The sequence below is a fragment of the Aplysia californica genome, unplaced genomic scaffold (assembly GCF_000002075.1).
Source record: "Aplysia californica isolate F4 #8 unplaced genomic scaffold, AplCal3.0 scaffold00302, whole genome shotgun sequence".
NCBI lineage: Eukaryota > Metazoa > Mollusca > Gastropoda > Aplysiida > Aplysiidae > Aplysia > Aplysia californica.
Genome location: NW_004797572.1, coordinates 548,917 through 561,603, shown reverse-complemented (window position 1 = coordinate 561,603; position 12,687 = coordinate 548,917). Strand labels below are relative to the sequence as shown.

Sequence of the window (12,687 nt, the reverse complement as noted above, 5' to 3'; positions counted from 1 at the left end):
TACATGTATATACAATGTATATAAATATGTTATATTCTGTACAATTATACAAAATTAAGTATACGTTATGACTGAACAATATTATGTAAATGATTATTGTGCATGCGCGTAAACATTAATACATTATATATTTACATACGTATGTGAAATCTTCAATTTAGAATGTCATGCGGTCTTGTAAACCAGTTCTGGCATAGTGCCAGACTGAACTAATTGAAATATTATGTACTGTATTTTCACGTGCTCCACACGACTATCGTCGCCCGTATTTGACCTTGTTCTTATTCATCTTAACGGATCTAGAAAAGCGATAGTCCTCTGTACATGAAAAGAAAAGCGACGGTTTCGTGCACTCATACAAATTTGATTGACTAGCCCGCTAACGTCTTTGTATTATGCTCAAAGGACATGACAAAGACATTATAATATCAAACACACTGGTATATTAGTTTTACTCTATGCAATATTTCTGTCTCTCATTTTAAGAAATCCAGTATAATAACCATGCAGTTTTTATTTTATTTTACAGGAGCGCCAACAAAAACTGAATGTTGTTACCAAGAATACAAGCTCTTTACTAACACCCGAGGTCAATATTTTTAAGAATACAATTTTGGTAATAACTTCTTTATTATCTTTAAAGAGAACGTTGTTTTCTTGGTACAAACATTCAGTTTTTTTGGATATCCTATAAAATTGTAATAAAAACTGCATATACTGTACTTTTACGAAAGACGGCAGATTTATGCGAGGCTGTTAAGTCTGTACAACACACAGACGTAGGGGAATGGTACGACGTTTGCTTTATTTGGTTGTTTTTATATCACATATCGTCGGGGTCTGAACACAACTGTGTATCCAGCAAAGTAGGTCAAACAATTCTTTTTTCTGAAATAATGTTGTTTGTTTGTTTGTTTGAGTAAAGAGAATCATACCGGCACAATAGTGGTCATTTAGTGATGGTACACGATATGACAGATAGACAGAAATATCAGAAGGAAAGTGAAGAGATAGGATCTACTAGTGGCGCACTCCAACCGCCCACGAAATAATGTTGGTTTCAATCGTATCTTCAATTGACTCTCTTATGATAGCTAAGAAGGACGCTCTACACAGTTTTGAACAATTCTGAAAGAAGAATTTAAGAAAGAAAGTACTTAATTACATTAATTTACCCCCAAAGTTGTCTAGGTATCTCGGAATAACAATAATGTTATGTCCCACAGCCCAGGTTGGTCCTCTCAGGCAGGGTCGAAAAGTTTGGCAAAGGGTGGAGTGATTTGAGGCGGGTAGGGGGTGGGAGTGGCATTTCACATCAGTCGGATTATTGATGATTTCGAAGAAGGAATACTAATTGGTCTTCTGGTTGTTGTTATGAATACGAGAGGAACTGCAAGTTAAAGTCAAATGAAGAACGTAAATGCAATAACGGCCATTTCTTGCAGGGAAAAGGTAAGAATGGCAGACCGAAACAAAAGAGAGAAACTAAAGATGAGAGACATTTGCAAAGTACGGAGACGAGGCAACGTTGATAATAATTATATTTGTCGTAATTATGAACGTATGTATAATCAAAGATAGTACAAGACAAGATGGGCCACTCAGCCTAAAAAGTGTCCGCAGGAAGTATGCTCTTTGCTTCAGATGGCGCTGCAGTCTGTTTTGAAGCTCTCTTTCGTTTTTCCAGAAGAAGAATAGGAATAGCACCTCCTTGCGTGCACAGATCGACTGCAAGTTCACCAGCAGTTCGGGTACGTTCAGTGCGGAGTTTTAGGGGTTTTTTAATTTTAATATCCTCTCGCCCTTCATTCTAAAGTCAAATTAAACGAAGAAAGCCATCTCCTTTTCCTCCGGAAGAGGTTTTTTGTCAGCGTAACCATTTTTAAAAAGCGTTCTTCCTAAATGTATCCCAAAACTTGCTAGTTTCACTTTGATTTTTTAAAACTCAAGTAGGGTAACTCTGTTCGCAAAGAGTGCGCTTTTGTGAAGAGGGCGCCACCAAATTTTGAGGACACTTTTTTAATTGGCTCAAAGAGAGAAGTGGCCCATCTTGTCTTGTACTATCTTTGGTATAATCTTATTAGACCTGTGCACTGATGTTAATGTAAAGAATAATTTCGAATGGTGTGCTGTGGATTTATTATACAAACCCCTCCTAAAAAAAACAACGAGCTTAGAACCACTGCGTGACGTGGATGGGCGTGGCAATGGGCGTGACTCTGGGCATGGGGTGTGGAAAGGCGAGGGTCAAACGAAAACAACTAAATTATATGCCAGTCGCCAAAAGGAACATGCTATTGAAAAGTTCTGAACTGCACACGGCATGTTTCCTAATTTCAGAGTGTGAGGTTAAGGCTATTTATTTTAATTCTTTTCTCTAATACTGTGGAACTGACTGATGATGCGTACGCATTGATCAAGTGTCGTGGACTATAGTTAGTTTAGTTTTGTACAATAAGTACATAAGTATACTACCACTGGCTTGTCAACGCTTTCGTTTATACAAACAACTCCTTACTTTGCGAAGAAGCAAAAACACACAAAAGCTATAACGAAAAGGATCAAGGGATAACGAGAAAACAGGACAAAGAGAATAAGGTTTCCAAAAATGAGTAGATAGATAGATAGATAGACAGACAAACAGGCAGGCAAGCAGGCAGACAGACAGACAGACAGATAGATAGACAGACGGATATTTAGATAGATAGACAGACAGACAGACAGATAGATAGATAGATAGATAGATAGATAGATAGATAGATAGATAGATAGATAGAGAGAGAGAGAGAGAGAGAGAGAGAGAGAGAGAGAGAGAGAGAGAGAGTGATAAGATAAGAAAAAAATCACCTTTTGATCAGGAGCTTCTAGCCGGGAAAGAGACGGGGCGAAATCCCAAAGGCCCATACACTTTAGCAGGTATCCCAGAAAAGGGCCGGCCCGCCCTTTGACCAAATGGTGCTGTGTCTCCAGACCGTACCTCGCCGTTGGCGGGCTCTGCTGGCAAATTCCCATTGTCGTTCCCCTCGGATGTGTAATCCATGCGCTCGTCTTGCTGTTGTATTCCAGCATAGTCCGGCACCGAAATACGAGCCATGCCCTCGTTTTCTTTGCGCGAGTTAACTACAGTAATTCTGGTGGTGGTGGTATTGGTGAGGTCTCGAGAGGAACTAGCTTTGTCGTCAGGGAAACCGTTTCGTTCTGCCGTCACTGTAGTTGCTGTATCGTTGTCGGTGACGGTATTCATAGGTTGATGATGAGACTGACGGTTTGTTGTTGTTGTTGGTGGTGTTGTTGTCTCCTCTGCTGCTGTGTTGTATGTTGTAGCAGTACGTGAAAGAGAATGAGAAGAAGGAAGAGGAGGAGGAGGAGGAAGTGATGCGTTTTGCTGGTTGTGGCCTTGGACCGGGTAATTGTTCTGAAGACCCCCCTCCCTGCCGGCTGCTGCTTCCATCATTGTTTGCAGTAGTGTTTTATAGTACAGGCCGTCCTGAGGAATGCGCTGGAGGGGAGACAGGTCTCTTCCCATGACGGGGCTCTGAGATCCTGTTATCAGACTGATCACCTGTTTCTTAGAGCCCATGGTCGTGCTTTCTAGAGTTTTCCCCCCACCAACGTTACCGCTAAAAATCTGAGACAGGTCCGGACCATGGAGATTGGGAATGTTGTAGCCGGAGTGGGCGTGGTGGGTTCCCTGAGAAGATTCAAACCCCGTGTACCCTGGCTGAGTGTTGATGCTGAGGGTGCTCAGCAGGACCGCCCACTGTTGCTGAGTGGAAGGCGGGGTGACGCCCAGCATCCGCATGTACTCGCTGAGGTAGCCCACGTCTTGGCTCGATAGGTTGGGAAATGCGCTAGGGGTGCCAGTAGAGGACACTCCGCCCCCGCCGATGATGGGAGCAGAATGATTGGCGTACGGGGCGGAGTCTAGTGTAGTTGCCGCCAGTGATGTGTGGGAGATAGGGTGTCCCAACACTGTTGTGGAAAAGGCAGTAGGAGGGACGCTGTACCTCTGATGTGACAGCGGGGCCGTGCTCCCGGCCAAGTGGGAGGAGCTATGTGCCGGTGCTCCTCCTCCGATATAACTCCCATGACCATTGGGCATATAAGAAGAGTTGACCATCTGGTTGGAGTGCCCAAAAGAGCTCTGGATGGGCCCTGTGTTCGGCACTACACGGAGCGGGTCCATGGGCATTATCCCCGTAGAGCTGTTATTGAGGCTGGCGTGTGCCTGTTGTACCTGCTGCTGCTGCAACATTGTGATCTGTCTCTGGAGTCGCTCTTGGGCCTCCAGGTCTCTCAGCCTCAAAAAGTCTCTTTCAATCTCCTTCTGTCGAAGCCTTTCAATCTCTATCTGCTTCTCCTTTTCTTTAATTTCGTTCGACAACGATTCGTCTAGACGACTTCGCTCTTGTACCCTCACTGTGGACTCGTAAGAAAACTTCTTGTTCTTTTTCTTATAGAGCTTGGGCGCTCTGCCCTCCTCAGCGGCACCAGACTCGCCAACGACACGACCTTCTGTGTCTACGTTCACAGTCTCGTATTCTGGGAGCACAACTATTTGTCCGTTCTTGCTCATATAAGCAACCCCAGCTCTCTTGAGCTGTTTCATATTCCCAGCACCGCTTGACATCTTCAAACTTCTGGGCGAAGAAATGGCGTCTATACCACTGGCAAAGTCAATATCTCCAACATCAGCGTCTGACTCTTCCTCCGACATGTCAATACCGTCGACATCGTTCTCGTACGGAACGCTCACTGAACCATCGCTGACCCGACGCCGAAGAGAACCTTCGTGAGTTCCAGACATCTCCCAGTTGGGATTTAGAGAAACCTGTGCTCTTTCCTCCCTCGGAGAAAGGCCTTGTTGAGGAAGCAGTTCTTTACTAATGTCGAGGAATTCGCAAGATTTTTGTTTCTTCAGTAGCTTCCCAGAAGCCTTGCTAATGGAGTCGAAAGCGTTCCTCATGCTCTCGTGAACACTTTTCTTGAATTTGCGAATGCTACCAGCGGCAGACTTGACGTCGCCATTCTCTGCCGAGGCCAAGTCATCGAGGCTTTTCTGTTTCGGCGCTACCTCTGGCTTTTTCTGTTTCTTCTGTTTCTTTTTCTTAGAGTTTTTCAACTCATTCAGTTTCGTGGGAATAACAGAGGATTTGAAGCCTTCGGTTGAGACATTTCTCTCGGACAGTGTATAGCTTTCATCCATGATGTCATCATCGGAGTCGAGGTCATCCTCAGGTGTCCAGCTAGGAGAGAACACGCGCTGGGAACCGCCGCTAGAACTGGTCAAGCTCACGCTCTCTGGGTGTATAGGACCTCGCTTATCGAAGTCCAAGTTGGCTCCAATAGCGTTCATTTCCTGATCAAAATCCCCATTGTCCGGATTTGCGTCAGTGTTGCTGGTCACAGTTAATTTTGTCACGTGATCATCCTTATCAGGAATGTTCTTTTTATCGCTGCCGGGAGCTTCTTTCAATAAAGGACTGGAATTCCCACCAACATTGGCTTTATCTTTGTCATAACTGTTTCTCTTTGACACTTTCTGGAAAACTGATTTAAAAGGTACATTCTTTTTATGTCCGGGGGTCTTCGAAGTGATCTGATTACTTTTATCAACCCCGTTCGCAATGGCGTCTTGTCTACGGGCTTCTCTGGCGCTTGCAGCTTTCGCCAGCTCCTCACGGAAAAGCTCAGCAGGATCTTTTGGCTTCTCAAGCGTTGGTGGCGGTTTTGTCTTGACCACTTTAGACCCCCGGGCTTGGGCGGCTAGCATAATGTCGTGCTGAAGCAGGGAGCTCATCCTCTTTGGCTGTAACTTTCCGTCAGAAGCTGTCGAAGAAAAGGACGCATCTAACTTTGAGCCACTCTCCTCCCTTGCTGTCGGTAGTGTGAATGACTCCTTGGCCACCAGGTTTACTTTTGAATCAATCATGTTAACAGGATCGTTACCCCCACTTGCAGAGCTGTCTTTCAGATCCGTAGTGCTCTCTGTGACACTGTTGTTATTAATTTCGCTGTTCAGTTGCGCGATAACTTCTTCCGAATCCACAACCGCTTCGCCCTCATCGGGTTTTGGTGTTTCTTTTTCTTCAGATGTTCTAGGTGTTTTCAAAACGTCCTCTAACTTCTTTAAAGCCTCAATCTGCGCTCGAGCATCCGACATGCTCTTCTGTAAAGCATTCTGAGGTGGGGAAGAAACTTTTGCATCTTTCTGAACCACATTGTGTGTCTTCTCTGCTGGAGCTGGCGTTGTCTGCTGCAAGTGGCTAGGTAGGGGTGGGGCTGGCGGGATAGACGTAGCCAGTGGCGTCGTGTCAGTTCCTAAGTTCCCTATCGGAGGAGGGGCTGGAGTTGAGCTGATCGACGCAAGCTGGCGATGGCCCAACTTTGATTTTGGAAGAGGAGTCGGGGCTGGCGACTTCGAGTGCGAGGTTCGGGAGATAATGGAACTCGTTCGTTGAAGTGAGCGCGACTGGCGGTTCAGAGAAGAGTTGTTGCTGGAGATGTCCTCCATCTCGTAATCGGCAGGAGGCTCGGTCGAGAGTGAAAAGTTACCTGGACTTTTGTCTCTCTTTGGCGCAACACCTGGAGGAGGTGGAGGTGCAGGTGCTTTCTTCTTTTTGGATTTACTCACACCCGTCTCAGAACTGCCCGTGCTAACGCTGTGGGTGCCAGACTTGCCCCCAAGATTCTGTCTGTCGAAGGGAGATTTGGGTACCGTGTTGGACGCCGTTATGTCAGCGCTCATCTCCTCCATCTTCCTACCTGTTTTCTCTTCAAGCTCGTTCAGTCGTTTCTGCCTGCGGTACTCAGACAGCTGAGCGTAGGTCACGTTAAAAGAGTAGTCTAAGTCGAAGGAACTCTTCAGCGGGAGAGACGTCGTACTAGGCATGACGTTCGAAAATGGCTCCTGGCGTGCAACGTTGTATAAGTGCTCCCGAGGGTCTTCGGGAATTACCGCCCCTTGAAGGGACGTGCCAGTTGTTAGGGACGCTTGGCGACGATGACGGGTCACTTTCATTGGCTGGGTTCTCTCGCGTTCTAAAGAATGTGATCGGCGTAGGTTTGAGGCAGGCTCTGGCTTGCGTTGGGTGATATCAAGAGTGTTGCTCTCAAATCCGTTTGTCGGAGACGGAACGTGACCGTTTTCTTTAGGAACATCGCCGTTCGAAAAAGTATTTACACTCGAGAAATTACTGCTAGAAGCGTTGGCAACGTTTCCTGGCTTATCTGTTGCAGATATGAGCTGGGGTGAAGACAACGAATGGATGAGGGGTGCACTGGAATTCTCTTTGTTATTGTCTTTGATAACATTCTCACCTTGCTCGACAGACAGAGAATCATCTCCAGGTTTGAAAGGAATCTCAGGATTGTACTGGAAAATGTCTGCAAAGTCGGGGTGGAATTTTGTCAGTTCTTGAGATACGGGTCGCAAAAGCTTCCTGGCTTTTCCCATATCTGCAATGCCATTGTGTATGACCTTGTTCTCGGGAACTACGTAGTTGGGCGTCCTCGGGGTGGGTGGTTTAGAGGGCGGGGCACTGGGTCGAGGGGGCGGGGATTGCGTGCGCTTTTCCCCCGCCCGGGGAGATACTGGGTTTGAGGAGTTCTGACCCATTTTTACGAAAACATCAGGGGCCGTTGAAAGTAGTGTGGGGAAGGCTTATTGCGAGGCTTCTTTATTTATTCAAACTTAAAAACAGTGCTCGACGAAAAGTCCAAATGAAGAGAACGGTGAGTAACAAAAAGCTTGATGCCAATATCTTCCTTATGTGGCAGACTCACGGAGCTGGGACAACCCGCCCAGAGCCCGGGCGATTCTCTTCAGAAACGGTTTTTCCATGGCTGGCAAGGCAACTGTGAGGGGTATTCTGAAGAAAAAAAAAGAAAGTTTGTTCTAGTAAATGTTTTACTTCACTTGCAACACAAGAAGGTCATATAAGTGCCGAGGATTAGAAGTGTTACAAGAGAGTAACAAACACAAAAAAGAAAGAGGGGAGATAAATTCGATAGATGTTTGATAAGAAAGAAGAAGCAAACCATACCAGAGCACCCGCCAACCACTCAGAGGAAAGAAAACATCAAATTGAACGATCATCTCCATTAGTTTTACGGGTTTTTAGTTTTAGTTTGAGTGTTTAGTATGAGTAAAGAGAAGCACAACAACATCAGTACAATAACAGTCATCCAATAACGGTCACAGAGCATTCGAACTTGTACCCTCTGCGTGCGATGGAGAAGTGCATTAGCGCTACACCCCGGACTCCAAGCTCACTACTTATTTAGGAGAAGAAGAAGAAGAAGAAGAAGAAGAAGAAGAAGAAGAAGAAGAAGAAGAAGAACAACAACAACAACAACAACAACAACAACAACAACAACAACAACAACAACAGCGACAACAACATTAACAACAACTACAACAATACAAACAACAACAACAACATTTAGTAGAGGTTTTACGGCACTCTCAACTACATAAGGTCATATGAGCGCCAAGGGGTGGATGTCAACAGAGAAGTTTTTACAGGGAATCAGACTTAATCTGCTCACCGCTCTAGCTTCAACAGCACAAGGTCTGTTTCGACTTTCAAGGCACCTCGGAAATAGGGGGTCACAAGAGTGTGACAAACATACAAAAGAAGTAGAGGAAAATGACAATAGTAAGGATTAGGAAAGAAAAAACAGCAGTTCCCTGTTGTAGATCAGGCACAGTTATGAGCGTGACATTGATAAATCAGCCCATTTACAATTCTACTGTGCATGAACCAGAAATGTCCCCCCCCCCCTTGGGAATGGCCTAAAGACACTTCAGTCAGTGACACCGACCCGGGGGGTACAACAACAACAGCTACAACGACAACATAAACAACAGCAATAACAGCAACAATAACAAAAAGAGTAAGAAGAACAAGAAGGACAAGAAAAAAAAACCCCCAACAAAACCTCGACAAAACCGACACGCACAAGAAGCATAGACTTTCTCACCAGCCCAGAATTTGTACTTTTATGTAAACCTACAGACTGAGAGGAGAACGACGCAGGACAATTCGAGAAAAACTCAAACCTATTTGAACGCCTCAAACTGCCTCATGCTAATAAAGACCGCAAATATTGACACACAAACACTCCACGCAGAGAAACAAAAGATAATGTATGTGCTCGCAGCAATGAAATACCATGGCAGTCAAATGCAACGCCCTTGAGTAAACGCTTACTGTCCTTCGGTCGTTTTGCCCCTGCTTACAAAACCGTAGCTCAAGACGATGATCTACAATCTCGAGAGGAGAGTTCAAAAGTTTCCTGCGAGGATTGAGAGCTTGTGAAGCAAATTCGTGGGTCACATAAGACATTTTTATGACGGAATCGTGTGCGGCGCTATAATATCGTGTGCGATGAGAGAATAGCATAAATAATGCATGAGGGAACACTGAAGGGAATACGCTGGGTATGATATAAAGACATTTGGATCAAGAAGAATAGGGAGATCATCGACACAATGATAGCCAAGAACGTTGCATGGTGACAAAAAGCGAAAAAGAAAAAAGGAGAAACATTGTAATTCAACATTGTTGCTGTAAATGTTTTACGCCTGTTTCGAATTAATTTAGGTATTTGATTTAGGTGTTGGGGTGCTTAGACTCTACCTTAGAATGATATAACGTCCAAGAAGACAAGTGAAGATACTCGATGACAAGAAATAAAAACCTTTTCCACTCGGGAATCGAACTCACATGATCTGTGTGAAAAAGCAACGAGCCTAACCACATCAAATCAGTTAAGTTTTAGTAGAGGTTTTACGGTGCTCGCAACTGCATAAGGTCATATGAGCGCCAGAAGATTAGAGGTGTTACAAGAGAGTAGCAAACGTAAAAAAAGAAAAAGAGGAGATAAGGACAATAAATGTTTTATAGGAAAGAAGAAGCAAACCACACCAGAGCACCCGCCACCCACCCACACATCAAATCAGATGCTGGGACAAAAAGCTAAGAGGAAAGAAGAAAAGAAGAAAAACAGTGACCTTACAACAACAACAACAACAACAACAACAACAACAACAACAACAACAACAACAAAGGGGACCCCTTCCCCTAAAACAAAACAAAACAAAAACTGGAGAGAACAGTCATCTATTCCTGGGCGGTTGGCGGGTGCTCTGGTGTGGTTTGCTTCTTCTTTCCTATGAAACATCTATCGTCCTTATCTCCCCTTCTTCTCTTTTATGTATGTTACTCTCTTGTAACGCCTCTAATCTTCTGGGGCTCGTATGACCTTATGCAGTTGCGAGCGCCGTAAAACCTCTACTAAAACTAAACTAAGTCATCTATTCCTCCATACATTCTGTTCTATCCTGAGACAAGGCATCAAAAACGGGGGACACGGATCAACCACCGCGTTGAAAGAAGTGTTAAGGCGTTTAACCCACGAAATTTTGCAGCAGGTTGCATCTCATTACCCCCCCCCCCCCCGCTCAAAAGGAATGAAATAAATAAATACAATAAGATTTAAAAAGAGACAGTTATGGAAACGGCGGAAGTTACATAGCTGGGACGCCTTCTCTTTTCATGTAATCGCAACATTCATGCCGCCTAAGATTACTTCAAGAACGGGCTACAAAAAAAAAAAGAAGAAATAATTCCACCACAGACTGCACATGACATAACATGTCTTATTTAAGAGAAAAAGGAAATGGACACTTTTGAAAAGAGTTTCTTTTGGCTGACCCAAACCCCAGCCCTTTCGTTCCGATTTCATGGGATCGACTCCAGTGAACATGTGGTACCACGTGAATCTTCCCACGCTTTCGAGGACGAGCGTAATTTTTCTTTGGGGTGAAAATTTCAGCCAGGTGTTAATAATACTATCAGTGCGTCAGGTAACTATGTAAAGAGAAATAAAGGAGGAGTTAAACGGGAGAAGAATTGTGCAGCTCTGGCAAAGAGTATTTTTTTCTCCATCTGTCACGTTTGTTTGAGTAAACAGAAGTACATCGACATAATGATGGTCATTTTAAGCAGGTGGGAAGACAGACAGACAAACAGACAGACAGACAGACAGACAGACAGACAGACAGACAGACAGACAGACAGACAGATAGACAGACAGACAGACAGACAGACAGAAATAACAGAGAGAAAGTAAAGATGTAGAACCTACCAGTGGCGCCCTCCAACCACCTGCCATGTGTCGAGTGCTTGTAAAAGAATATCCACAGTTATCTTTTAGTGTCTTCTTGATTTTTGCTGCTCCGACATTTTAGTCTTCGTCTCATTTCTTGATCTGGGTGCTACTTTGTTTGTACTCCATTTTTCGACTTTGTTTTTGTTTTAGTAAGAGTTTTACGACACTTGCAACACACTTAGGTCATGCAAGTGCCAACAAAAAATCAGAGGTGTTAAAACAAAGTAACAAACACACACACACAAAGAGGTGAGATAAAGATGGTAGATGTTAGATTGGGAATAAGGAGCAAACCAGACCAGAGCACCAGCCAACCACCCGCTGCCGACTTTTGGGAGCTTCTGTCTCAGCAATTTGGTTGTTGAAAAATCTTTCCATTTGAGCCCCAAATTGTTACATCTAATGCCCGTATACCGTAGAATTTCAGTTTCATTACATTCTAACTTCCGTTTTTTAAAGACTGAAAATCAATACTTTAAAATGTGATTCATATCAAAACCAGAAAAAAAATGGAATTAGCACAAGATAGCATGCTAGCAAGGTCAACCTTTTCGAGGTGGATTCTGGAGAGGAGGGAGGAGCAGCCATGGCATTGTACCGCCTGCAATGATAACTTTTTTCCAACCAAGTACGCAACAAATAAGTACGTAAAGAAAGCATGAAGCTCGCGATTCGTCTTAATAAAAAGCAACTGATCTCTCAGTACAAGGAAAGAGAAAGAGAGGAAGGCAGAAAGAAGATGGGAGGACAACATCAAAGAGTGAACAGGGAAAACGATGGGTGACAATCTGAGGAAAGCAGATGACAAAGAGAAATGGCGAGATCTGGTTTTCAGATGTATTGGTGCTCCAAGGACCTTATAACCTCCTTGTGGTGCCTCCACAGTTGCCCCAACCATGGGATAGAAGAAGAAGAGATCTCGCAGTGCGTGGCGTATGTGTAAATTCACTTCTTCCACACCACAATATGCGTCTGTGGTATAGCGGTTAGGCATTTCTCTTTCGTTTTCGTAAGAGTGTGTTTTACGGCACTTGCAACACAATCAGGTCATATTAGTGCCGAAGATTAGAGGAGTTTACAAGAGAGTAACAAGCACAAAAAAAGAAGGAGGGGCGATAAAGACGATTGATGTTTGATAGGAAAGAAGAAGCAAACCACACCAGAGCGCCCGCCAGCCACCACCACCCACAGGCACTTCTCTGTTGCTCACGGAAGAGTTCAATTTCAGTGAAGGAAAAATATTTATCAAGTATCTTGGTCATTCTGCTGGAACATTTTCCAGAAGGAAATGAAAAAAACCCCATAACGTAGGAATTACTATATAATATTATAGAGTAGCGTTCCTCAACCACTCGCTTAGTTTGAGTCTAAGAGTGTGTTTGAATGAATGAGACTGTTAAAAAAGGTAATACAATAAAACCGCATGACGCTCATAATTCTTTACATACACACATACACACACACATACACACACACACACACACACACACACACACAAACAGATACATA

General features: G+C 44.1%; 1 protein-coding gene across 1 annotated transcript in view; it reads right to left on the bottom strand.

Moving 5' to 3' along the window:
* LOC101847200 overlaps positions 1 to 12,687 on the bottom strand; it is a gene marked incomplete at its 5' end in the record, with an annotated part of 65,237 nt that overhangs the window by 20,621 nt on the left and 31,929 nt on the right. Inside the window, 1 exon segment of the mRNA XM_005101877.3 lies at positions 2,848 to 7,871. Coding sequence (XP_005101934.1) covers positions 2,855 to 7,618 — 4,764 coding nt within the window. The 3' untranslated portion in view covers positions 2,848 to 2,854.